At 47.8% G+C, this 27,979-nt stretch overlaps 1 protein-coding gene across 1 annotated transcript; it reads right to left on the bottom strand.

Moving 5' to 3' along the window:
* Positions 1–1,054: 1,054 nt before the first annotated feature.
* Positions 1,055–27,395, bottom strand: LOC129337622 (UDP-glucuronosyltransferase 2A2-like). Its single transcript, XM_054991483.1, has 6 exons — positions 26,601–27,395; positions 24,995–25,143; positions 19,924–20,055; positions 17,042–17,129; positions 6,163–6,382; positions 1,055–4,992 (listed from the first exon to the last, which is right to left on the bottom strand). Exons 1-6 carry the CDS (start codon positions 27,310–27,312, stop codon positions 4,713–4,715), a joined length of 1,581 nt encoding a protein of 526 aa, XP_054847458.1. The 5' UTR covers positions 27,313–27,395; the 3' UTR covers positions 1,055–4,712.
* Positions 27,396–27,979: the final 584 nt, after the last annotated feature.

Here is a 27,979-nt window from a genome sequence, read left to right as displayed (position 1 = left end):
GGCCTCTCTGGGGGAAGTTGTTCCATCGGGGTCGGGGGTGGTGCCACGGAAAAGGGTGAGGTCAAGGGCTCAGGAGGCGGGCATTCGTGTGGTGGCGCAGGCGATCGCCCTGCAAGGCTTCCCCCTATCAGTCGTGGAGGGCGTGGGCTTCCAACGGCTGCTCCAGCACTTTGCTCCACGGTTCTCCATGCTGTCACAGCGCACCGTTGGGCATCGAGTCATGCTTGCCCTGTACGAGGCAGTGCGAGACATGGTGTGCAGAGACCTGTCGGCTGCCCAAGGCAGAACAGTGCACTTCACGGCCAACCTGTGGAGAAGTTGCCATCACGGGTTCCTGGCCATCACCGCCCATTGGTGGCAACCACAGGACCTCCGCCTCCCCAGACCAAGATCTGGCAGCCGTAAAAAGGTGCCCAAATTGAGCCCGGGCTACAGGGTGGTTCTCCTTCAGGCCCGGGAGATGGACGAGGTCCACACAAGGAAGAACATCTCCAGCACCATCAAGGCGGCTCTGAGGGAGTGGACTTCCAGGGTGGAAGGGTTTGTCCATGGCTTCATGGTCATGGACGTGGGAGCCAACATGTTGGAAGCCCTGAAAGAGGCATCCCTCCCAGGCCTGGTGTGCATGGCGCACAAGCTGCACCTCGTGATGCGGGACGTGCTCGGGCTGGGGAGCAAGCCGAGGGACAGCTGGGACGAGGGAACATTGCAGACACGCAGTCTGCTGGACAGCTGCTGTCGCATCGCTTCCCACTTCTCATGCAGCATCAACTCATCCCGCAAGCTGCTCCAGAGGCAGGGGGAGGAAGGGTACCCTGAGCACCAACTGTTCCAGGACCTGCCCACTCGCTGGAACTCCACCTACGACATGATATGCCATCTGGTGGAGCAGAGGTGCATGGCGCAAGACATCCTGTCCTCTTCGCTTGTGCTGAGGAGGGGAGAGGAGTTGAGCCTCAGCTCTGTGGAGTGGAGAATCCTTGCACAGAAGTCCTGGATCCTGAAACCATTCAAGGATGCCACAGAGCTCTTGTGCTCCTACCAGGCCAGCCTGGGTCAGGTCCTCCCTCTGATCCACGGCCTTGACCAGTTTCTGGCCCAGGAGCTCCAGCAAGGGTAAGAGCTGCTCCCCAGGGTCTGGGACTTTGTCTGGGGCATCCAGGCCTGCGTTGCCGAACACCTGCATCCTCTCCACCGCGAAGCGCCCTACCAACTTGCCTCCCTCTGTGACCCCCGCATCAAGGGCAGCATCGCCACGCAGGCGGGGCAGATGCAGCACTGGAAAAAGGAGCTCCGCAAAGCGGTGCTCCGTTTCCAGAGACAGAGGGCAGGAGACAAGGAAGTGGGCAGCGGCGAGGAGCAGGCAGTGGAGGAGGAGGGTGAGGGTGAGGGGCAGGAGGTGGGAAGAGAGCCACGCCAGGGAAGAGCCACCCCAACGGACACCTTCGATCTGTGGGTCTCGTCGGTGGGCAGTGTGGTTGGCCGCAGCACAGTGGGCACATCCCACTCAGTGGAGGACTCGGCAGGGCCATGGTGTGCGAGTACCTTTCAGAGCCCACCGAGCCCCCCCATGCCAACCCATTGCAGTATTGGGCAAGGAAATCGGACCAGTGGCCAGAACTGTCCATCGTCGCCTCCAACATCCTTTCCTGCCCTCCCACCAGCGTGCAGAGCGAGTGGGTTGTCACGGGCTGGGCTAGCCCAAGCAAGGTGGTTCCAGTCCAAACCTTAAGGCCGAAGTTAAAAGGGAGTTCCAAGAGCAAAAGCCAAGTCAAACCAGTGGTCAGAGCACGAGATAATGCCAGGAGTGAGTCCAGAGTCCAAGAGCGAGGTCATGCACAGTCCAAGGTCAGTCACTGATGGCGTCAGGTCCAAAAGCAGGCACGGGCAAGGAACACAGCGTGGTTGCAGGCAGTAGACATGTTGCTTCCACGCCTGGCAGTCACTCCTGACTGGCTTTTATAGCCAGGCGTGGTTTTCAGCCAGCTGCTGGGGATCCATCCTGATGCTACTCATCATCGCTTTCCAGTAGCTGGCGTTGGCTCAGGAGACGAGCACTGCGCCGTCTCTCCTGCAGTTCCAGTCTCTGGCGCTGTCTGCGGCGCTCTGTAGGCATGGGTGAACCTGGGTGGGGTGGGGTGGAAGCCCCTGGCTGGGCTTCCCCTGTGGTGCTGGCAGTCCCTGACTGAGCTTCCCCTGTGGTATTGGGGCTAGAGGGTGCTGGTGTCTCAGCTGCTGGCTGTGGGCTTTGATCAGCCAGCAGCTGCTGCTCCTGATTGCCGGCTTCTGCTGAGTCAGGGCTAGGGCTGGCTACACAGAACTCTTCTTCTCCTGAGGAGTCCTGGCTGGCTACATGAGGCTCCTCTCCTCCAGAGGAGACCTCACTCTCAGACTGGGCCATGACATGGGTGTTCTCCCACCTGGAAGACCTCCTCTGTCCCCGCTGCGCACGTCTGCACCCGGACCTGGTGGACATGTTGATGTTTATCAAGGTGAACCTCAACCTACTGGGCCACCCTCCCCTGGACCTGGACCTACCCGGGGTCTGAGCCACCCTGGGGTGGTTGCCGGCCCAGCTCATCCACAGTGGGCTCAAGCCTCCCTCAGTTCTTGGGGCTGCTTCCATGGATGGTGACCCTTTGCCCTCCTCTCCCTGCCAAGTTCCTGTTCCCTCTTCCCACCTCTCCCTCTCCGGATCTGCTCAGATGCCTCCCAACCTCTCCTTTCTTTCCATCCTGTCCTTTCCGCAAGGGCAGGAAGGTGCGGTGCTGCCAGCTGATGGTGCTTCTGGCCAAGAGGAACAGCTCGGCCACTGTTGCTGATGTGAGAGTGGCACTGTGCAGAAACCCCCTTTGCATGGGCACCTGGTGTCCCCTCTGAGCAGGGGAGAGTGTGTCTCTCCCACCCTTTCCATGAGGGCAACTAGGTGGGTGTCGTCTGCTGCCACTGCTTTGGACCACCAGGGGCGGCTCAGCAGCTCGCGCTGAGCTTGACAGGTTTGAGCTGCATGGTACCTCCCCTTTGCATGGGCACCTGCTGTCCCCTCTGGGCAGGGGGGAATGGGTAATGCCGCCACGACCAGTCACGTCCTCTCCGCAAAGGCAAGAAGGTGGTTGATGCTGGCTGCTGCCGAAGAGTTCCTCAGTGGGATGCTCGGAGGAGGCCTCGCGGCTGTGGGTGGACCTTCCCACTCCCCCTCCTAATGACATGTCCTCTCCCTCCCATCCTTTCCGGCAAGGCAGCAAAGTGGGTGATATCGATGGCAGCCTCCTTTGGGTGCTTGCGCAGCAGCTCAGGAACTGTTTCACATATAGTTCAGCTGCACGGTCCCCCTATCCTTCGCCAACGCTGAGCCTTCTGAGCAGGGGGGAAGACGTCCCCTGACTCATGTCCGTCCCACAAAGGCAGGATGGTGGCTGATGTCTGCTGCTACTGCTGCTGTCATGTTTCCGTCTCCCCCTCTCAGGAACCATTCTGACCCATCCAAGCAATGTCTCCTGTCCTGCCCATCCCCTCCATTCCGCAAAGGCAGGACGGTGGATCAGGTCTGCCCCTGCTTCAACATGAGAGACTATCCTATTACTGCTCCCACTTTGGTTACACAGCTTGGTTGCGATCGTGCAGCCGATTGTATTGTATAGGGGTAGAGTTGGTTGACAACGTGGCAGCTTCCCTGTCAACAGGACTGACGGGACCTCTTTCAGCTGGGTGGGAATATGTCCTGCAACTCTGGTTCTTTCTGGCAAGGCAGGAAGGTGGGTGCTGTCAGCTGCTGTTGGGTATGTCCTAAGCTGGAGCCTCAGGTGAGGACACCCAGTAGCTGGGGGATCGGGCTGCCCCCGTGCGAATGTCGCGTCCTCTCCCCCTCCCCCGCCGGGAATACCAGTGCGTTCCACTTTGGCCTGGCGGGCGGGCATATGGGGGGTGCCATCAGCGAGTGGCCAGACCCCCCGCCTCCTCCCCATGCCCACCAGGCCCAGCGGCCGCCGGCATCACCCACCGTTCCTGTATCGCTGGGAACACCGGCGCGCCCCACTTTGGCCTCCGCGATCTACAATCCGGTTCGGGAACGGGAGATATTCATTGCTGTTCGGGAATTCGGGGTTGTGGTCTGCACTGAACCACGATCTGCTGGTTCATTAATTTTTTTTGGTTCGTGCCCATGTCTACTTGCAACTCAAATCTCTCTCGTGAGATGAATGGATCCAGTTGAGGTACATTCAAATTCCACAAAGCTGCTGAAAATGATTAAAGGTCATGGAAGCCACTTTCTAGTGAAGACTGATTTGGTCTGTACAGGTAGCAGAATGAGGTGGTAGCATGGATTGTACCACTTCAGGCTACAAGTGGGAAAGCCGTTTTTAATGTTTCCCCATGCAAAAAAAATCTGCAGGTCGAAAACTCGTGCATCAGGAAGAGAGCGCCTGTCCCCTTCTTGGTGTTTTTTAAAAATGTGGCGCAGCATTTAAACATGGGGTCAACCACCTGCAGGCTGAAGGAATGCTGTCATTCGGCTATATGCCGAGACCAGGCCGGACATTCACTCTGGAAGAGATTTGCACATGCAGTGGCCACCTTGTGAGGCGTTTGTCTCCAGGGCAGGGGAAGTGTCTAAACCACTTCCATTATGCTTTAGGGCATATGTATGTTTTCGCCATTTATCAAGTCCAGTCTACGTAAGCTGCATGGTGCTGGTTGAATCCCACTACCAATTACTCTGTCTTTCTTTTCTTCATCACCCTACCACATTTCTGGCAACAAAACAAGCAGCATTTGACAGTACTGAACAGGAAGACGGCTGCACAGGCAGCCAAGAACGCCATGACATCCAGGCAGTGATACTGGTACCAGGTCAAGTGATGGGCTGCCGGCCTCAAGTGCTTGGCACTTTTGTGGCGCATGACAAACTCAATCCAAAAAACAGCTCGGGCAAGGGGCTTTATGGGCTGGTCGTGATGAATCTGAGAGAGCCTGACAGCATTTTCTTTGTACCTGGATGAAAGAAAGGGGAGAAAAGAACAAATGGGGATGAAAACCACAAATGGAGTTTATAATGCAATTTAGCGAGAGCTAGGCTGATGTCAGTTACGAGCACAGCTACCGTTTACGATGACTTAATATTTTTAATTTTACATCTATAGTAGTTTAAGACCAGTCCAACCTCAAAGCTCCTTTGCTGGTTTTTTGGCTGTTTCAAATTAAAATTAAGGGTGAAGACAGCTGGATTTGTGCCCAGGAGGCAGGCAGGCATTTCAGGTTGGTGGGAGACCTTTGTTCCCCCTCCCCCAGCTTCCGGGTCCATAGAGGCAAGGACAGCCAGGGGACACAACCCCCAAATGTCCTTGGTCACCGTTCTTCCCTGCTTCAAGCAGGATGCTCCTTGGTTCTTCTTCCTTTTTGGGCCCAGCACATTTTGCCCCACCTGACCAAACATTTGTTTGGCACGTTAAAAACGTTTTTAAGCACTTTCCCTTTTTCCCCGGAGGTGAGGACGCTGGCCAGCCAACTCGCCCGATGCAAGTGCGACTTCGGTTGAGAAGCGGCACAGCTTCCCCCTGAGCCCCATCCTGCCTTCACAGCAGGCTCACCGCTGCAGCTTCCTTCGGCACGTGGGCCGGGCCTCGCCTGATCTCACAAGCAAGCTGTGCTGCCATCCTGTTTGTTCGTTCTCTGTCCTAACTGCGCCATTCTGCTCTTCCCTAGGATCATCTGGATTACACGTATGAGTTTATGGGAAACACAGTCCACATACACAACGACACATGGACAGTTTCAAGGGGTTTTTTTGTTCAGTAGCAGAATGCAGAGCATCCCTCCCCCCCCCTTAAAAAAAGCAACAACCCAGGAGGTGTATAGCCTCTCAGGTTGAGGGATGCAAAAAAGTCCAGGACCTTAAACTGCAGTGCAGAATGGAGGCAGAAGATACCAGGGAAGGAGAGAAGTTGGCAATGCGGTTATGAAGCAGGGAAAACCTCAGAGGTGGTAAATCGGAACCGCAAGAGAGAGGAAGAACCAGAATCAAACAGGAATGTGCAGGGCCAGAAGATGAATATCAGGATTTCTGACCCAAAGACATATCTTATGCAAAATCCTGCTCTAGACATCCTCTTTAGGCAGTTAATCTGCATCTTATTTCTAGGGAGGAGTTTGCAACGAACTCACGTGGCATTGTGAAGGACCATGTTCACGGCTTCCACCAAATCCTGGGCTGTCATTGTATGAAAGTTCACCTCCACGGCCATTCCCTTTGCCCTCATGTGGGCAATGTTATCAGGCTGGTCAGCAAACAGGGGGATCCCAACCATGGGAATCCCATGGTAAATAGCTTCATAGATCCCATTAGTCCCACCATGTGTTATAAAGGCTTTAGTCTTGGAGTGTCCTGGAATAAAAAGATCAACACATTCTGAAAGATGTTCTGGGAAGACATGAGAAGATTATTATACCTGATGCCCAGCTGCATATTCCAGTTCAGTCCAGTTAACATGCAATCCTTGAAGTTCACCATTCCCAGCAGATATTAAAATATTCCCAGACAGAATTTGTTCTAATTTAGTGCAAAAACAACTGTGCACAGGATAATTCTGCAATGGCCAAAGTTCTGAACCGTTATCAGATAAATACTCTTGATTCTAACTTGCCATTTGTAACCAATTCTGTAGCTAGTTCTTTCTTTACTAATGCATATTGTATACCTTTTAAATATTTCCATTGGTTATTCACAAGTTTCCCCCCTTTCTATGATAAGCATTAGAGGGATGGCAGCACGGTACTAACTACTACAACAATAATAATCCTGTGATCCGTGTCCAAGGCTCGGGGGGGGGACACCAGTTTTTTGGCATTCCAGCTAAATCTAGCTTGCCCAAATCAAAGATTCCCAGATCTGATCCAGGAACCCAGATCCAGACCCCCAGATAAATCCGGGTTAATCCAGGTAAAGCTGGGTAAAGTTGTTTCAGCCTCAGGCTGGCTCCTCTCCCATGTTTTTCTCCAAGGGGGGAGGGGAGGAAGTGGGAAGTGAGGCAGAGGGAGTAGGAGGGAGTCAGGGAGGGAGGGGCGAGTGGCCAATCATGCAGGGGCTCTCCTTGTCTGCCTGGCTTCTGTGAGTGACACTGGTTCAGTTGGGCTAAGTTGCAACAGTGTCCCTTGCTTCAGTTTTTCTAGTTTGATGTTGGTTGTTGGTCCCCTTGCTTCACTTTGGTTCTGGAGGTATTCTATTCCCTTGCTTCATTTTGGTTCTGTTGGGCTTACTCTAGGCTGAGCTTGCATCTTAGAGTGTGCCTTGGCCATGATAGCCTGGCCCCAATGTGTTTCTGCAATGGGAGTTAGTTCGGACTTTTTTTCCATAGGAAACAATGGAGAGTGGCTGGAGGCAGCTCATTCAGGGGCTCATAGAATTGGACCTCGAGACCAAATCTTCCTGAAACATGGAGGGCCTTTAAAGGACAGTCAGGAGCAGGTTCCCAGCAAATTTGATGGCGTCTGCATGAAAAATGTACCCCCAGCCACCCAAATAGTTCCCCCCATAGGGAATAATGGCCAAATTTATTTATATATTAGATTTTTAGTCTGCCCTCCTTGCCATGCAGGCTCAGGGCAGAGTACAATGTTTCCATATACATACAATGCCATTTAAACACTTAACATTATATAAATAAAACATTAAAACACATTATACAATAAAACATTATCCTCAGATGACAACTATAAAATGACGATAAAATGCTGCGTTTCAACCTGGCCCATATATAGCCCATATATAGGGTGGTGGACAGATCTTTTATGTGGCCAGTGGGGGCACCGCCTAGCCTCCGCCATATGCCCGGCCGAACATCTCTGTCTTACAGGCCCGGCGGAAAGACAACAAATCCTGCCGGGCCCTGGTGTCATCAGACAGAGAGTTCCACCAGGTCAGTGCCAGGACCAAAAAGGTCCTGAAATGTACTGAAATACAAGCTGTTTCTAATCAGTGGGGCAGTGGAAACTAGGGGTGTGCACTTCAGGAATCCGATTTGGGTAAAATGCCCAAATCGGACCCAATTCGGAAAGCTCTGGAATTTCCGAATAGGAGCCAGCATGCTGGCACCGTTTCGGAAGTCTTGAAGCAAAGCTTCCCGAAGCATTTAAACCCCTGAATCAGCTGCTCATCGGCGGCTTCCCCAACAAGCAGCTGAGTGCCGGCGCCGCTGTAGGGGCCAGGGAACTCCCCAGCCTCGTCTGTGGCGGCTGAATGGGGCAGCGGGGACTTCCGGTTTGGGATCCATGGAGGTCTAAAGCAGCTCTAAGTGCTGAGCTGACCGGACTGCCGTTTCAGTGGCCGGCAGGGCAAAAAGACCCCCGCGGCCAACTGTTCTCAGGCGGAGAACAGGCATAGAATGCTCAAGTACCTCAGGGCGTGTTGATCTCGGGCGAGGGGGGTTCCTACGCAACGGACTCTCTCCTGACTCTTGAGGTCCCACCCGAAGACAGGGCGGCTAAAATCTCTGCGACAGTTCTGGAGCCAATACGGTTGGCATAGGACCTACATGCCCAAGCTTCAACAGGGGCAAGAAGAATTGATGGGAATCTGAGATTGAAACAGCGATTACAACCCGCGAAAAGCGCTGGAGAAGGTAAAGATCACTATCTCTTGAAACGGGACAGATTACTTAAAGCAATGAAACTTTAAAGCAGATTTTAAAACTGCAACAGATTGACTAGAAGGAGGGGAAGATCCGGCAAGAACTATATTAGAAAAAGGACTAAGTTAAACGGAGTTATTAAAGAAATTGGACTATTGTTTTACATACCTGTGGTTAAAAGGAGATATCAGGCTGTGAGAAAGCTTTACCATTGCGAGAACTGCTGTGGAAAGTCGGGAAACAGGAAGTACGTAACAGCGAAAGAGTTGCTGGAGAGGAGCGGCCCTTGCTGGATGACAGGAAGAAGGGAATCACCATTTTGGAAAGGGGAAGAGCTGCGGCTTCAGCAGAAGAGGAAGTAAGCCATATTGGATTACAAAAACCATAGAGGAACCATAGAGAAAAGACGCCCGACATTTTGGACTCTTTAAACGACTTTTTTGCAAAAAGACCGGGACATTTAAAATAAAAGGACACTAAGCCAAGCGCCACGGAGTTAAGGAAGCGAGCGGACTCGTGGGAGCGAGGTAAAGCAAGCCCCACGATGTCGAAAAAAGAGTGGCAAACGGCTATAGAGAACTTGGATAAAAAACTTTCAGAAGCGATTAAAGAACTCAAGGATATGAAACCTGAGCTAGTGAAAGAGGTTAAAGAGACAGTAAAGAATGAACTGGCAGAAGTGAAGAAGGGAATGGAAACAATACAAAACGATTTGCAGGCGACACAGCAAAGAGTCAATGTAGTGGAAAAGGCGGTGGAGAACCTTGCAGACACGCAACGAACAGAGATGAGGGTGATGAGGGGAAGAATGGCAGTTGCGGAGAGCAAGCATATGGAGAAGCAGCTAAGGTTTCGCGGCTTGCCGGAGGTAGAAGGAAAGACGGCTCAAGAACAGATTACTGAGGTGTTAGCTGAATACCTGGGAAAGGAGGAGGAGGAAATTGTGGCTATTCTAGATGTGGTGTATCGAATAAATTCAAGAATTGCGACCCAAAGGAAATTACCAAGAGACGTGATTGTGCAATTTACGACTAGAAATACAAGAGAAATGATTGTGAGTAAACAATTTCAAGAACCATTGGAGGTTGATGGCAAGACGGTTATTATTATGAAAGAGTTACCCAGATCGGTGTTGCTAGATCGGGAAAAATACAGAGCCCTAGTCCAGACTCTAAAGGACATGAAGATAAGATATAGATGGGAATTACCAGAAGGAGTGTCCTTTGAATTTGGAGGTGGGAAAAAGCGCATCAGATCTGAACTAGAAATGGAAAAGTTTATGAGGGACAATGAAAAGGACTTACCAACAACAAGCTTATGAATATGGAGTGTAAAGTGTTATCTTGGAATGTAAATGGACTTAACTCACCGAATAAGAGAAAAAGTATTTTCCACTGGCTATTAAAACAAAAATGTGATATTGTGTGCTTGCAAGAGACTCATATTAGAAAGCAGGATGTAAAATATCTTAAATTGAACAAATTGGGTAATGATTTTGTTGCGGCCTCAAAAAAGAAAAAAAGGGGAGTGGCATTGTATATAAAAAAGGAGCTACAGCCAAAATTAGTGATGAGAGATGTGGAAGCCAGATTTTTAGCAGTGGAATGTACATGGAACTTAAAGAGAGTGTTGGTGATTGGAATTTATGCACCCAATGGAGCAAAAGAAAGCTTCTTTGAGGATTTAAGGAAGCAATTAGATGAACTTTCTTATGACCAGAGAATTCTTGCAGGAGACTTCAATGGAGTTATAAACTTGGAACAGGACAAAAAATCAGTAACTACATAAAAGAAAAGAGGACTATTACCAAAGACTTTTTTTGTATTAATGCAACAGGAAACTTTGGAAGATGTATGGAGAAGACAGAATCCTAAAGGCAGACAGTATACGTTTTATTCTGCGAGACATTCTACGTTATCACGAATTGATATGATCTGGGCCTCTAAAGACTTAGCGCTTTGGACTAAGGATGTAGAAATAATGCCCATGGTAGGCTCAGATCATAACCCAATTATGTGGAAGTTTGGAAAAAGAGTCAAAAGGAAAGGATGGAGAATAAACGAGGACCTGTTACAAGAGGGAGAAAATATGGAGATGCTGAGAAGGGAAACTAAGTTCTTCATACAACACAACGTTAATAGAGAAGTACCAACTAATAAGGTATGGGATACATATAAGGCAGTAATTAGAGGTATACTAATGGACTTAAATGGAAGAGCTAGGAGGAAAAGAGAGGAGAAGAGACAGGAGATTATGGAGAAAATAAAAGCCAAAGAAATACAATTAAAGAAAAGACCAGGGAAAAAGAAAATATACCAGGATATTAAAATCCTTCAAGAGCAGTTGACGGCAATCAATAATAAAGAACTGGAATGGAATCTTAAGAGAATGAACCAAAAGTCGTTTGAAGGTGCAAACAAACCTGGAAAATATTTGGCGTGGCAATTGAAGAAGAGAAAGGAGAAGACAATAAATAAAATATGTGAGGACAATAAAGTATATCTGGAACAGACAGCTATTAGTAGAGCCTTTTACAAATTCTATGCTAAACTGTACAACAAAAAAGAAGTGAATAAAGATTCAATAGCGACGTATTTGGGGAAAATGAAGCTCCCAGTAATTTCGGAAAGATGGAGAGACAAATTGAATAGTGAAGTAACGGAGGAAGAGATAAGGAAGGCAATACAGTCAACAAATCTGGGAAAGGCGCCAGGACCTGATGGACTTACAGCCAAATTTTACAAGGTAATGGTCAATGAACTGGTGCCCTTCCTAAAAGAAGTCATTAATGGTATCCTGAGGGATCAAAGGATTCCTGACACTTGGAGCGAAGCTAATATATCATTGATCCCCAAAGAAGGACAAGATTTGACTAATGTTAAAAATTATTGACCTATTTCACTACTTAATAATGACTATAAGATCTTTGCGAAGATATTGGCGGAAAGAGTAAAGGGATGGCTATCCGAAGTCATTGAGGAGGAACAAGCTGGCTTTTTACCAAACAGACAAATCAAAGACAATTTAAGGACAGTTATAAACGCTATCGAATACTATGACAAGCGCTGTGACAAGGAAGTTGGTTTCTTCTTTGTGGATGCTGAAAAAGCATTCGACAATTTGAACTGGGACTTTATGTTTGCCACTATGGAACAGCTACAAATGGGAGAAAGATTCATAAGAGCAGTGAAAGAAATATACAGAGACCAGAGTGCAGCAATTGTGGTGAATGATGAGGTGACCAAGAAATTGACCATAGGCAAAGGTACAAGACAAGGTTGCCCGTTGTCTCCACTGTTGTTTATTTTGGTTTTGGAAATCTTGATGATACAGATTCGAGAAGACAATGCAATCCGTGGAATAAAGATAAAGGACTTTTCCTATAAGGTCAGAGCATTTGCGGACGACATAATGTTAATTGTGGAAGATCCAATTGACAACATGCCAAAGGTAATAGAGAAAATTAAGGAATTTGGGGACTTGGCAGGATTTTATGTAAACAAAAAGAAGTCCAAGATATTGTGTAAAAACATGACTAAACAAAAACAACAGTTATTAACGGAAATAACAGACTGCGAAGTAACAACTAAGGTGAAATATTTGGGAATTGAACTGACTGCAAAGAATATAGATCTATTCAAGAATAATTATGAGAAATTATGGACTCAGATAGAGCAAGACCTGATTAAATGGAATAGATCAAATTTGTCATGGCTGGGAAGAATCGCAGTAGTTAAGAGGAATGTGTTACCAAGAGTAATGTTTTTGTTACAGACAATACCAATTATTTGAGACTCTAAGCAGTTTGAAAAATGGCAGAGGAAAATATCAGATTTCGTTTGGGCAGGCAAGAAGCCTCGAGTGAAAATGAAAGTATTACAGGATGCAAAAGAAAGAGGGGGAATGCAACTGCCCAACCTAAGACTCTATTATGATGCAATCTGCTTGGTGTGGCTGAAAGACTGGATGACGTTGAAAAACCGTAAATTACTGGCCTTAGAGGGATACAAAAAATATTTGGATGGCATGCATACCTGTGGTATGATAAAGTAAAAGCAGACTCTATGTTCTTACATCATTATATTAGGAGAAGCCTCTTCACAATTTGGAAGAAGTATAGAGATTACCTACAAGAAGGAATTCCCTCCTGGGTGGTTCCTTACGAAGTAATAGATCCGAGAACTGTCGATAGTAAACAACAGTGTTTAACGTACAAGGAGATAACACGAATAGAATCTTCTAAATTAAGAATAAAGACGCAAGACGAGCTGTCTCCAAGTTACGACTGGTTTCAATATAGACAGATTAGAGATCTTTATAACTCGGACTGTGTGAAGGGAGGGATAAGAACAGAGAATTCGGAATTAGAGGAGGTAATTCTACAAGAGGACAAAAAGGAAATCTCTAAGGTTTATAAAGTGTTGTTAAAGTGGTATACTGAAGATGAGACAGTTAAAGTGCAAATGGTGAAGTGGGCTATAAACTTTAATAAGGAAATAACAATGGAGGCGTGGGAATACTTGTGGAAAAATACGTTGAAGATCACGACATGCACCAATATCAAAGAGAATGTCTATAAAATGATTTATCGTTGGTATATGACACCAAAGAAAATTGCGCTAGGGAATTTGAACACGTCTAATAAATGCTGGAAATGTAAAAAGCATGAGGGATCTTTATATCATATGTGGTGGACTTGTGAGGTAGCTAGGCAGTACTGGGGGGAAATAATAAGAGTAATAAGTGAGATTTTACAATTTCAAATTAATAAGAACCCAGAACTCCTGCTACTGAACTTGGGAATGGAGGACATTCCAGCACAATATAGGACATTGCTATTTTACATGACAGCAGCGGCTAGACTTTTGTATGCGCAAAAGTGGAAAGTGCAAGAAGTGCCAACTATCGAGGACTGGATTTATAAATTGCTGTACATGGCGGAAATGGACAAAATGACAAGGAAACTGAGAGACCTTGATCCAGGACAGTTTAACACGGATTGGGAGAAGCTGAAACAATATTTAGTGAAAAAATGGGAGGTGGGAGGAGAACTGTGGCAGTTTGAAAATTACTGAAATACAATAAAAGTAGAGGGAGGTGACTTTATCGGGGGCGGAGAGTTAAATGAGAATTTCTAAGCAACTATTTTATTTGACTATTATATATAGTATTAAGTATTATAGGTGTTATTATAAGAATTATAATGATAGAAATTAACTAATTATAAGGATAGAAACTAATTAATTTCATTTCTGGCAATAATTGTATAATGGAGATATTTTATAATTGCAATGAAGAAACTTAAGCAAGGTGGGAAAAATACATAGTAATGTACAGACTATATGTTAAATTGATTGACTTAGGTTGGAGGTATATATGGGTCAAATTGGTTGACTATTTTTGGTGGATAGCTGCATAATGGAGGAATTATATAATTAAAACAGTACGAAGGTAAGATACGCAGAAAAAGTAATATATAGAGTATAAGTTAAATTGGTTGACTTATATTGAATGTATTGTTTATAGAAGTATCTAAAATTATGCTAAATGAGGGATAAATTGTTTGTCCCATATTGAAGATGAGATTATAAGATAGAGTATAGAGTACCAAAATTAGTTAAATAACTATTATTAAAAGAATATATGCCAAGAATGTATTATTTAGTTATGCATTATTTAGTTGTTAAAGTAAGCAGGAAGACAGAGGAAGCACGGTGTTATATAGATAAGCTTAGAAGAAAGTGAAAGTTAATGTTTGATAGATAGAATAAATTTGAAATGAGTAAGGGAAAAGGGACAAGGGGTTGGAAAACTGTTGGAAGTCAACAAAAGGGGGGGAAAGGGAGGGGGTTAGAACTGGAAAAATTAAAGGAAATTGACTGTAATGTACAATTTAATGATTTCTAATCCAATAAAATTAAAAAAAAAAAAAGAATGGGGCAGCGGGGATGCAGGCAAATGCCTGTGAGTCCCCTCCCCACCGGGCACTCCCTTCAGCTGCTGTAGACGGGGCCAGGGAACTCTCCGGCCCTGTCCATGGCGGCTGAAGGAAGCGTCCGATGGGGATGCAGGCTGGTGCTGCTGTAGGAGCCAGGGAACTCCCCAGCCTTGTCCATGGTGGCTGAATGGGGCGGCGGGGATGCAGGCAAATGCCTGCAAGTCTCCGCTGGGCGCTCCCTTCAGCCTCTGCAGATGGGGCTGGGGAACTCTCTCCCACCCCGTCCACAGTGGCTGAATGGGGCAGCAGGGATGCAGGCAAATGCCTGCGAGTCCCTGCTGGGTGCGGGAGAAACAGGCCAGCACTCACCCTCGTGTGACAGAGAGGAGGAAATCCCCCCTCCCTTCTGCTCCAGGAAGGTCTGTGCTGCCAGGATGTTTCTCCCCGATGTCAAAGAGACAAGGAGTTTTTCCCTGTCTCTTTGACACCAGGGAGAAACAGCCCAGCACTCGCCCACCCGGTGTGAGAGAGAGGAGGAAATCCCCCCTCCTTTTCACCATGGGAAGGTCTGCGCTGCCAGGCTGCTTCTCTCCGACACCAGCAGGCAAGCGAAGTGGTGGAGAGGCTGCAGGCTTAAGCTTGCACACACACACCCCGCCAAGCACTCCATTTGCCTGCCGATGTTGGGGTCAAAGAGCTCCTCAACCCCGACATTGGTGGGCGAGCGAGGCGGCGGGGAGGCTGCAGGCTTAAGTTGCACACACCCCACCGGGCGCTCCGTTTGCCCACCGATGTCAGGGTTGAGGAGCTCCTCAACCCCGAAACTAGCGGGCGAATAAGGCGGCGGGGAGGCTGCTGGCTTAAGCCTGCAACCTCCCCACCGGGCGCTCCGGGCGCCTTGCCAATGTTGGGGTCAAGGAGCTCCTCGGCCCGACACTGGCAGGCAAAGGAGGCGGAGAGATGCAGGCATAAGCCTGCACCTCCCCGCTGGGTGCTCCACAGCAGAGCAAAAGTAAGAGGGAGGGTTGGATAGTTGTTAAGGGGGAGATAGAAACTTACTTAAGGTTAAAAGGGGGTATATTTTATTATATTTTATTGGATTAGTATAGAGTTATAGTATTATAGTATTATAAAGTTAAGGGTAAGACAGCGTATTCATATGGAAAGTAATAAGGTTGAACAATAAGGTTGTATAGGTAATAGGGAGTATATACAATATTTTAGTGATGTAATAGAAGCAATAGATTTATAATATAGATAATAGGTATTTAAGGATTAGTAATATATATATATATATATATATATATATATATATATATATATATATATATATATATATATATATATATATATATATATATATATATATATATATATATATATATATATATATTAGTTAGTATATGTACCTATTATATACTTATATATTTTATACTTAATTTAGTTAAGTATTATATTAAGATAGTTAATACAACTAAATAGACTAGATTAGTATGTATTATATAGATATATATTATATATATTATTATAGATTTTAAGAATTTATAGTATATATTCTTTAGGTTAAGTTGGGTATGGAAAACTGTTGGGAGTCATTAGAAAAGGGAGGGGGGAAAGAATGGGGAAAATGCAATGGGGTGGAAAATGATAATGATTATTATGTTTATGTTTGTAAACCCATCCAATAAAAATTCTTTTCATGGAAAAGTAAGAGGGGGGGCGGGGGGTTGGGTGTTGTCTGTTTTTTAAAGGGTCCTGCTGCTTGTTGTCAGGATACAGCCCTTTAAACTATCAGCTGGCAGGCGGCAGGGGGGAATCCCCACCTGCTGCCCGCCAGCTGATAGGGGGGGCTAAGTGGTGGGGGTTTGGAGTGGGGGCGGGGGGGTGTGGAATACCCTCCTCCCTGAATGACTTTGGAATGCTCCGAATCTTTATGGAGCATTCTGAAGAGATTCAAATACCCGAATTTGAAGTGGCTTGCCGCTTCGGGTTTTGGGTATTTCCGGGTATTTCCAGCATGCACACCCCTAGTGGAAACTGGTCGTTCCTGACCTGACCACCCCAAAGGAGCTTGCCAGGGCTGAGGGCCCTACTGAGCTGCTGCGCTGTGACTCCTGCTAGGGAGGGAGGCTTCCCATCCCTCAAGGACTGGAGTGGATGGTGCCAACACGAATGCACCAGCCGCCGCGCCAGAAGTGATACTGGTGTTTCTTCGCCTCCCATGAACATCCTGGCGGAGGGAGGGCCTGAGAGCTACCACTCACTCACTGCTATGGCCCCAATCCACTCCTCTGGTCAGGGGAAAAGCTCTTTCCATTGTGGGGGGGGGGGAGGGAGGCAAAGGGAACTCACCTGGTCCGCACCCTAGAATAACTTCTCCCCTCTTGTCAGGTGGTGTTGAATTGTTCTGCCAGTTCCCATTCCCTTGCAACTGGCAGAACAGTGCAATGAAACCCAAGTTTCCAACACAAAGTCTCACCAAGAAGATCGTTCTGTGGTATCCAGTCATAAAGCCTGGTGTTGGATCCTAATGTTTCTGGCCTTTTGCCTTTGTATCGCCAGAGAACCTGGAATAAAGAAATTGAAAGCGTGTTCCAAACAGTCCCACAGGCTTTTCGGCACATTTCGCTTGACTTTAGAGTAGTGCTAGGTTTGCTATCAAGGTTGCCTTAATTGCTGTTATATACTCAAAATGGGATGGCCCCTTTTTTCCTAACATAAATTATGGAGGCTCATCATCACCCTGGGCTGATGGGCCACTTTCTTTAGCTGGCGGTTGCGGCGGCCGGCAGCAGCATTCGCACCTGTCCGTGCTTCTCATACATTGTCTCAATAATCCCCACAAGAGTCCACCAAGGTAGGCCATTATTATCAAGTCCACATTGCAGACCTATGAATGAGGCCAAGAGACTCTTCCACGGCTCTTGCTCTAAGCAGCCACCTAAATGCTCCTCTCAACACCATCCTGGGGGCTTCTTCACACAAGCTTTGCACAATGACTGCTGCTTGGCCTCACATTGGAACAGGGGCACACATTTGTGTTTCATTTTCTTGTAGTTGCATTAAAGATGGCCCCCATTCTGTTCTCTTCCTCCTCACACTGAGAAAGATGGGAGCCCCAGCTGAGAATATTGCCAGACACCCTCAGTAACTGTCGGAAAGGGAGGCTATACTGGTGCTAATCCTGAGTGGTCCTCAGGACCCGGTGCGAGATGTTTGGGAGGTTACATTGATGGGTCACAGGTGGCTGCTTCAGTGCTCTTAAATTCAACAGAAAGCTCAGCGTTGTCACGCTGCACTTCAAAAGAGGTCTCAGCCATGAAATAATCAGATGTGAGTTAAAAGGGAGTATTATGAGGTCAAAGTCCTCTGGGATGTTTAGCCCTTGTTTGGGAAACTGCTACAGTTCAGATCGATACTGCAAAACTCGGAGAGATCAGAGTGCAGCAAGCAGAGCCCGGGAGGCAGAAGGCACAGGAGCCCTCCTTGCAGAGGGAAACGGAAGGAACACACACGCCGGCGAAACGAGTTATGTGGGGGGGAAACTGGAGGAACACAGACAAACAATCAAAATGCCTTAAAGCATTTGCTTATTTATTACATTTGTATGCCAGCTTTCTACTCAGTTTGGACCCTTGAGGCCGCAAAAAAATAAAAGAGAATAAAAATCAAAAATCTTACAATCTAGTATGCTGCTCTCACCCCCCAAATTTTCATCAAAAAATTTATAAGGAGAGCCACACATGGCTAAGCAATTGTTTCAGCAAACGTGCTGAAAATCCCAGGTTTGGAGAAAAATACCTAAAAGGTGTGGGGTGTGTGGGGGGGGGGGCGAGAGAGAGAGTTGCCGGGTACCCCTCCCCTCTCATTGGGAGGGTGGAGTCTCTGGCACTTACCTTGCGCACGGCACGCCCTCTTTTGTGCACGCCCTGGAGCCGGCGTGATGACGTCACTTCCAGAAGTGCTCTCACTATGCTGGCCATATGAGCGCTCTCACGCAACACAGGGGGCCAATTCGGCTCATTTGGGGCCCAAATCGGCTCCAAATGAAGCACAGGGACACTCCTGCGGGCTGCGCAATGATGTCACTTCCAGAACTTTCCCCGGTAGTTATGTTAAATCCCCTGTAATTCTCCTCTTTTAATTTTGATACCTCTTTATTGACTTAACAATTTAAAAAAGGACATTATTTTTAATTAGTCCCCACAGGCCAGCTGAAGGGGGTGGGGTTAAAATTTAAAGAGCCCTTTCTGTGTATGATCTGAATTGAGGGGCGAAAGTATATAAAATAGACCAGGGCCGGATCAAGGGGGTCAGGGGCGGTAGCCTGCCCCCAGTGCTGCCAAAGAGGGGGCACTGGGCACAGCTGCCAGCCACCCAGGAGGCTGAGTGCAGGGTTGGGAGACCCTCGCCAGCCCCACCGATGGGACGGCTGGCTTGCCATGCGCACAGGACCTCCCAGCCATGCACTCAGCCACCAGAATGGTAAGCCAGCTGCCCCAGTGCACGCCCTCGCCGCCGCCACCAGCTCCGTGGTTCACCGGGCACTGGGGTGGCCAGCTTGCCACGTTGGCGGCACAGGGCAGCAGGGCACACGAACCGTGCAGAGGGCCTCCTTGCCCTGCGCTCAGCTGGCCACGTGGCAAGCCAGCCACCCCAGCACCCGGTGATCTGCAGAGCTGGCAACGGCGAGGGTGTGCGCTGGGGCAGCTGGCTTGCCACACAGGTGGCTGAGCGCAGGGTTGGGAGGACCTGCGCAGCGAGCTAGCCAGCCGCCTCAGCACCCGCCCGCACCGCCACCAGTTCCACCATGCGGGCAGGCATGCTTCCCGCCCTGCGTGATGATGTCATGAAAGTGACATCATCATACAGCACCGGGAGCGCGCGCACACTGCGTGCGCATGCAGAACACCCAGACAAGCACCGGGCGCCCACACACCTAGATCCGGCACTGAAATAGACCGGAGCTTTGCGGCACAAAGTAGCGCATGGGCAATAAAGGGGTTAACAATGTAGTTAAATGTCGTAACGTTCCTGGAAGTGATGTCATTGCGTGGTCCCGGGAGCGCACACGCACTTTGTACACACACATAGTCCTAGTGAGTCCCACCACCTCTTTTCCCAGAAAAAAAGCCCTGCAAAAGTAAAAGTTACCAGTACAGGGGAAATCCAGATATAAATCAATGAAATTAAAACCACGACAGGGTTGGAGAGGACAGTGAAAGCCTGAAATGGCAACTGTGGCAGGAAAGAGAATCAAGACTTCGATAACTTTTGGTATACGGAGTCTGGTTTTCAAAAACCATTAGAACAAAATGTTTTTTTATCAAAGTACATGAAGAAAGTGTCCAGGGAACTGACCTTCTGTGGAATTTGGCTGAGTGCCAAGGCGATAATATTACTCTTTTCATCTGTTAAGTTCTGAACCATTGACCCAAGGGAAAAGACCACAATGCCATGTTCCCCTGAACTCTGGACAAAGTCTTCCATTTCCTGTTAAAAGACAAGGCCAGACCAACGTTCACTGCCTGTGGCCAAAGGGCCATCACAGTTCAGCAAATAAAACATAGAAGTAAAACATGAACAATAAATAGGGATGCTATTCCCCCTCTGGGAGTGGGGGATCCCTGCTCCCACCCCCCACCTCTACTCATCTAGCTGGCGGGGGAGAAAGGTGGGGGAATGCCACACCAGGTGCGCTCCCAGGGTGGCACAATGATGTGACCTCCAGGAGTGACATCAACGTGCCACCTCTGGGCCAATTTGGGCTCCAAACAGGTTTAGGGCCCAAATTGGCACACTGAGAAGCATGCAGGCACTCCCACGCCCGTGCGATGACATCACTTCCCGGAAATGACATCATCACATAGGTGCGGGAGCGCACGTGCACTACATGCATGCATGAGGAGAACCTGGGGATGCTCAAAAGGTAAGTGCCAGGTCTTCCGTCCTCCCACCAGGAGGGTAGGGGGCCCCAGCATCCCTAACAATAAACAAAATTATGTTAAAAACACAGAAAAGTACATTAAAACACATCAGCACCATTATACACAGGTGAAGGCGTCTCAACCATTAAGCACAGCCCGAGCTTCTTAGCTGCCAGAATAAACTGTGGTACTGTACAAGAGGCACATGGATCCAAATCGGAGAGGAGGAGGATTAGTTTTTTTCACCACAGGGGGCAAATCAATGTCTTTTAAGATTTCACCATGCAATTTATTTCTAGACTTTGTATACAATGGGTAGAACAAAATATACTGTGGAAGGTCTTTGGAGACTGAAGCTCCACAAATACGAAAACAGGCCTCAATCAGTATTTGTGTATAATGACTGTCTACAATGGTGGAGGGCATAGTTTGACACCTCAGACTAGGCAAAGGGATTTGGGTCAGATAAGAGGCTCTGCCGTGGTCCCTCTTGAACAACTTGAACCAGGGACAGAGAGTTGTGCTTCTGTCAAACGCAGCATCAGTCTTGAAGATGCCGTCTTGCATATGGGGAGAGCGGGCAAGGGGACACGCCAAAAGTCATCCCCCCAGAGAATAGTGATGGAGGATGTTGTTGAAGCCAGATGTGCAAATGGCACCTGAATGCAGCGGTGCTTTGCTTTGCCTTAAGGGTTGACTAGTGGGAAGATTCCTTTGCTTTCTCCAGAATCTAAATAAGGCCAAGTGCAAACAGGCTCTGGTAGAAGGCAAACCAACCCTCACAAAAGCCACTGGAGTACTGTGAGGCAAAGCTAAAACTCTCCTTAAAAAGAGATTTTTGGACTGAATCCAGGTTCAAGATCAGACATTCATTCCAACCCCAGATCTCTGTACTATACAGAAGCTGTGGGGTGGCCTTACACTGGAACAAGGCTGGCTCAACTAAAAACCCTCTTTTCGAGGTGTAAAATTTAAAGATAGCCCCAGTAATCTCAAAACAGGGGGGTGGGTAATCACCAAGTGGGCTTTCCATGAGATGGCTTCATTAAACATCACCCCAAGATACTTAAAAGTTCTGCATTGTTCAATGGGATTGCCGTCTATTGACCATTTAAATCTTCGAGGTCTCCTCTCAAAGACGAGTACTTTGGTCTTGACAAAGTTGATGTTTAAGGCCTCACCCTTACAGAAATTGCCCAGTTTGTTCAGCATCCTCCTTAAACCAATGCAGGTCAAGGACACCAACACCACGTCAACTGCATATAGGAGAACTGATACTTTCCAACTCCTCAAAGATGGGGGAAAGAACTCAGGGCCTGATGAACTTGCAACTGACAAAGGGGCCCCAAACGTATCCCTGTTTGACCCCCCTCCCCCGCCCGCCCAAGTAATCGGGATCTCTGTTAAAGAGCATATGGGGCTTTCCCTAATTCTTGCAGATATATTGGAATGAAATTCCCGACTTGGGAACAATAGGCTTTTATTGATATTGTTGCCTGCTAGTTTCACCCACAGTCGGTTCCAATCTACTGAGTCAAAGGCAGCAGTTAGATCCCCAAATGCTGCGAAGGTGGCCATAATACTCTGCTGAGTCAGCTGGTAAAGAGTCAGGCAGGGATCAGTGGTGCCTCCCCTTTCCTGAACCCCACTTGTTCAGGGTGGATAACATTATTGGAGGACAGCAGAAATGTGCTGTGCAAGTTGGAGGCTAAATCCAGCGGGTGGATAAGAATGTAAACATACCACCAGGCAAATCAAAACTTGTGCCGTGGAGAATATGCAACTGATGGCGTGACAGAAGTTCTAATAATCGTAGGCCTGACTCATTTATAACCAGGGCTTTTTTTCAGGGGGAACGTGGGGGAACGGAGTTCTGGAACCTCTTGAAAATGGTCACATGGCTGGTGGCCCCGCCCCCTGATCTCCAGACAGAGGGGGGTTCTGCGGCGCGGAGGGCAATCTCAACTCCCCTCTGTCTGGAGATCAGGGGGCGGGGCCACCAGCCATGTGACCATTTTCTCTGAGGGCAACCCACTGAGTTCCACCACCTCTTTCCCCAGGAAAAAAAGCCCTGGTTATAACTACATCTTGTGATGACTTGTCCCGGAAACGGGCGTGTTCTGTAGCCAGGTCCTGTCCTGGTGTGGAAATCTCCACAGTGAGAGTTGGGATATTGTAGAGCTAGTGTGTCAATAGTAATGGACAGAAAACTCCCAAGATTTTCCATGCTCTAGAGTTTTAAAAGTTTAGGTGGAATGAAAACATTAGTGCAAAGGAGAGAGCAGCCAATATGTTGGCCTCTGTTAAAAGACAACAAAAAAAAAACCCAGTCAAACTCCAACTTTCATTTATGTGCCCTTTCTGTTTGGAACTGATAGATGTATGGTAGTGGTAACAACAAGTTGTGGGTGGTTGGCTTAAACGTCCTGAGGGAAAATGTGGTCTTGATCTTACAAGGTCTCATTTTCAAACAGTACTCAGGGAAGCCTGAAATTTCTGTGAAGTTTCAGTTTTTCCCTACAGATCAATCATGATCAATATGCATCTCTCAAATACAACTTGCTTACCACTATCGATGGGAGAATGAGATATGTTCTAATGCATACACACAATTTCCTCAGGAGACTGTGTAGTAAACTTGATTTTGGGCTGCACCACTTCATGCCCATCTGAGTTTGGCAAAAGAGCGGCCCTGAAGGTGCAGGGAATAGGCGTGGAGAATAGCAGGTGTAGAATTCGAACAACCCAGAAAGAGAAGCAGACAGAGTGAGCCAAGAACCGTCTGACAGTGAAGCCCATTAGCAAGCAGGGGCTGATGGTACATGGGGCAGGGGGCGGGGCTCCCATGGTGATCATGTTTCCAGTGCTGGTCAATTTGCACCTGAGATTTCAGGCAACACAGGGGCTTTTTTTGCCTTTCTTAGCTGGGGTTCCCTTTCCCACCAGAAGCACATTGCATGTGCGTGCACACACACACACACACACACACACTGTTGTTATGCTGCTATCATGACTCCTTGTCAGGTGCTGTCAGGTGCATACCTGCCATACCCAACATCCCCCTGCTGTTCTAATGCATTGCCTTGTGATTGTGGTCCAGCTGCAAACACCACTAGCTTTGTCTCTTGGACCCGCCGTGTGAAACTATGCAAGGGAGGTGGCGGTTCCTGTCTGTTATCTCTGTGCTCCTCTGAATGACAACAGAGGCCTCTCTCCTGGCTGGGAAGAAGTGCCTGCACGACCGTGGAACACCCCATACATCATTCCTGCTGTTTTCGCACTTCGATGCTTTCCCCCACTGAACTTAACTGTTTTCTATTAGACTCGGGGGGGGGGGGTTAGAAATTGCACACACTTTGACAAAGGGGAGGGGTAGAAATTTCCTGTGCTTTGAAAACCGATATATGTTTGGTGTTTGCATGTAACCGTCATTCCTGGCAAAGATGAAGTAAGGCCATGACGGTACTGGCAGCTAATCAATAAAACTCTTTTCCTGCCTTCAGTGAAGTCTTGAGAGTTGCTTGGCAGAGCCTTACACCCCTTGTCCATCCCTTTTTAATTTTTTTGTTTCTTTTATGAGTAGCACATTTGAAACCAGTTTTTTTAAAAATCCCACATGCCGTTGCACTGCCGAACAAGAGTCGGGTGCCAATTCCCCCCCCCTTCAATGGTGCCCCCCCCCAGTCTCCATGATTTTGTGTTGCTGCGATCCAGTACAATGAGGCACTGACCCATCAAACAAACAAAAACATTCCCTCCAGCCCATCTCCCTATATTTCGGCTCCCCTGCAGAGCTGGGTTGTCCGAGACACGGATGCTGGACCCCCCCACCCCCTCCAAGTCTCTGTGGTTTTGTATTGCCATAATCTAGTATTGGAATTATGATGTTGCCCTAACCCTAAAAATTTTTTTAAAACCCTCAGGTAGGGTGTTTATTGTGAAAATGCAAAGGAAAATACATTCAGACACAAGATATGCTTTCCCATTCAGATGCAAGGAAAAGATTGTCCCCAAAATGCTATGCTGAGAAACTTCTGCAGGAACGGAAGACAATGTCATGTGGAAATGGTGGTTGGGGGGGGGGCGGAACCATGAGTCAGGGGGAAATCCTGTGCATGTGGAATCACGGAGAATACGGTTGCCAAATCCATCAGGAGACGTTCCTGGAAATTCGGGGGGGGGGGTGTTGCCTGTGGAGGAGGGGGTTTGAGATGGGGTTTCGCCTAGAACTGAGATGGTATACCGTAAAGTTTGCCCTCTGATGCTGCCATTTCCTCCAGGGGAACTGATCTCTGTGGTTTGGAGACCAGTTGTAAATCTGAGAGAACTGTCGGCCCCACCTGGAGCCTGGCAGCTCTATAAAGCCAGTTCCCAACCCCTACAATATTATCCTTGTGTCACCCGCTGCCACCCCCCCCACACACTCCCCTTCCCATGCGGTCCTGTGAACCAGAAACAGACTCGCTTGCATGACCAGACTGAGGGCAAAACAGAACATTTGTTACCTCAGGCAAAGGCTTGGCTGGCTGGCAATGCAGACCCCCAACAAACTCAAAATTGGGTAGCAACGGCCGAGGGAATTCAAAATCCCAGTAGGTTCGGATTAGCCACAGCTCCGCTTTCCCCATTGTCTCACACAGCGTTGTGGGTGTCCCTGCAAAGAAAAGGGAGTAGGCTTAAATTTAGCTTGTCTTGCTTCACAGATTCAAAGGATTTGGCAACCTCGTTCGCAGAAATACTGAGGAATGATTCACAGATTACATTTCCTAAAAAATATGAACAAGGAAGTGGGGAACAAGTTTGTCTTTGCAAACACAGAAATTCCCCTATCCCTGTATACTTTCAGGAGACTGAGGGTTAAACTATTGTACCTCTGTTAATTTAAAATATTTATATGCTTTTTCAATTAGAAGAACAGTGACATGGTAGAGGGGGAGGAGAGATATAACCCTTTTTCTCTGAGTTGTTTTCTTACTAAAAAAAAACACATCAGTCCCGACGATTTGCTTTTACCCTGCTAGAAAAAAACAAACAGGAACCCATGAAAATTTTCCCAGTTGGGGTAAAAGAAATGTGTGCGGTGGGTAGCTTTTTCAGCAGGGGAGAGCTAAAAAAGCCTTTCCATCCCTCTTTGTCTTCCATGAAATAACAACAACACCAAACACTGCATTTCCAAAAGAAAACAAACAGCACTTAAAATGAGTAGGGGGAGAACAACTCTGTCTGTGTGTGCGTGCGTGCGTGCGTGCGAGTGTCCATGTGTACGTGCCATCAAGTTGCTACCAACTTAATGCAGCCCTACGAATGAATGTCCTCCAAAACCTCCTATCACCGACAGCCTTGTTCGGGTGCTGAAAGAACTGTCCCGTGGTGAGTTCTGTGGCCAAGCAGAGATCTGAGTCTGCCTCTCCTTAGTCTAAACCCACATTCTAGCCACTAAGTCGTGCTGGCTAAAGGCGACTTGTGAAAAGAAACTGTCCAGTGTCCAAGAATTGCCGTAGCCGTGTTGTTCTCCTGAATATCCCCTCTCCTCAATAGCCGCCACGAGGTTTGTCCTGACTGCCCCAGATCTTCCCCAGCACATTCCCCACACATGGTTGCCTTTCCCTCTCTCCTCTAGCTCAGAGGTGCCCTATGTTGGATTTTTGCACTCCAGGCTGAAAGGTGCCAGCAAGAGGCAAAAGGGCATGTCAAAAGAAGTCATCACCAGACAGCTGCTGAATATGGCCTCCTTGAGATGACTTGTCACTAGTGCAAGTTTCATTTATTTATTTAAAATATTTATAGCCCACCATTCCACAATGCCCAAGGTGGCTTACAAACCATGGAGATTCCCAAATGAAAACACAGTTAAAACACAGACAATAACATGCCTCAAACTGACTGCTTAAGGGCTGCTGCACACATGCCTGTAATACTTGACTAGAGCACCAAGTGGCGACTTGCTTATGTGAAGCACCACAAACTCGCAGAGAGAACTTTCATACCACCTTAAACAAAAAATGTGTTAATACAGTACTCATCTATGATCAAATCATGCACACGACTGAACCAGCTAGTACTGAAGTGGATATAAAAATACTGTCCCTGGAACTAGAATCAAGTTCTTACCTAGGACATCACTGTAGTATTGATTCCAGTCTCTCCAGATAATTTGATAGAAAAAGAAGTCATGTGAGAGATAAAGGAGCATGTTTTTCATCCTCTCTGTGAAAGACATCCTGTCTGTTAGCCCAGATGTGCTTATGGGCACATACGATGGAGGAGCTGGGATGGCCCCACAGAAACGCTCCAGTGCGTTTCCCATAGAAAACCGGATGGAATATACAAATGGAATCTGTAGCTTCTCGGCCACTAGTTCACCACAAGGCGCAATTGGGTCTGAAATGAGCAGGTCAAAGCCAGCCAACTGTAGCTTCTTCATTAGTTTTTCATTCAAAACAACCATGTCACAGAGAATTTTGTTCTTGGATAACAGCTCCACAACGAAGTCATAAAATGCTGAGGAGAATTCCCATAAAGACATTTCATGCTGCTCATATATCCACAAGTGCAAGATGTTGCTCAGCGAAGCGTCCATCTCTGCTTTTGAGAATGGAACGGTGACCTTTTCCAGGAGGAAAGGTGAAGGTTGGTTGGAGTCAGTTATGTGGAAGTACGAAGGCAGCAGCACAGTTACGTGATGTCCCCTGGCTGTGAGCTCATGCATGATGGCTTTCAGGTTGATCCAGTGGCTGTAGTCTGCCGGCCAGACGAGGACCTTCCCAGCGGAGGCTGAGCCCATGCAGAGGACCAGAAGAACTAAGAGTGCCCCAGGCCCCATGGCACCGGCAACGGGCTCCAGCTTGGCTCTGCTCAGTTCAGTACAGGATATTGCAACATGACAGGCCCTTTCCAGGGCACGACTTCATTACACAATTTTCCACACTGGCTAAACTTTGTCACTCTGTGGGCACAGTCATGAAGGAAACCAATACACCTATGCTAGAGGAAAATCCTGACATGGATCACACAGCATGAGTCTGGCCACAGAAAGACATATGATTAATACTCCACCTGCTGGAAGTTAATAAACTCCCTCTCTGTCAAAACTATATTCCTTAGCAACAGGAAAAGTCATGGATGACTCAAGCAGTGCCCCCCACCCCCGACATCTCCATGGAAGAAAACAGGGATGAGGGTTACTCCTCAGTGGTGCTTTGGGCAGTCAAGCTGCACCAGGCAGGCCATGTTTCCTAGATTCCAAACCACGTGAAAGAAATGTCAGCCATGAGGAGAATCGTCCATCGCACGTAACAGCTCATTTTGTCCATTCGTGGCAGGAATCGCACCTAACATTTCTACCTTTACTTCTCCCCTCCCCTCCCCCCACATCGGGAATTTTCACCAGGCTTTTCTGCCTTGGCTCCCCCCACCCCTTTCCGTAACCTTCCCCATTAGAAGAAATCCCAGGATTATTTCCCCTCACACAGCTATCTGAACAGGTGAGC

The sequence above is a fragment of the Eublepharis macularius genome, chromosome 11, assembly GCF_028583425.1.
Source record: "Eublepharis macularius isolate TG4126 chromosome 11, MPM_Emac_v1.0, whole genome shotgun sequence".
NCBI lineage: Eukaryota > Metazoa > Chordata > Lepidosauria > Squamata > Eublepharidae > Eublepharis > Eublepharis macularius.
Note: the sequence above shows the minus strand (reverse complement) of the source record. Positions and strands in the feature narration are given on the sequence as shown.

Bases quoted from the DNA above. Each gene is read 5' to 3' on its own strand.
- LOC129337622 (XM_054991483.1), bottom strand. From the start codon at position 27,312: ATGGGGCCTGGGGCACTCTTAGTTCTTCTGGTCCTCTGCATGGGCTCA. The intron at 17,130-19,923 runs GTCAGTTCCCTG...TCTTTATTCCAG, and splicing joins TCAGCCAAATTCCACAGAAG to GTTCTCTGGCGATACAAAGG. The intron at 4,993-6,162 runs GTGAGTTCGTTG...TCTTTCATCCAG, and splicing joins ATGGTCCTTCACAATGCCAC to GTACAAAGAAAATGCTGTCA.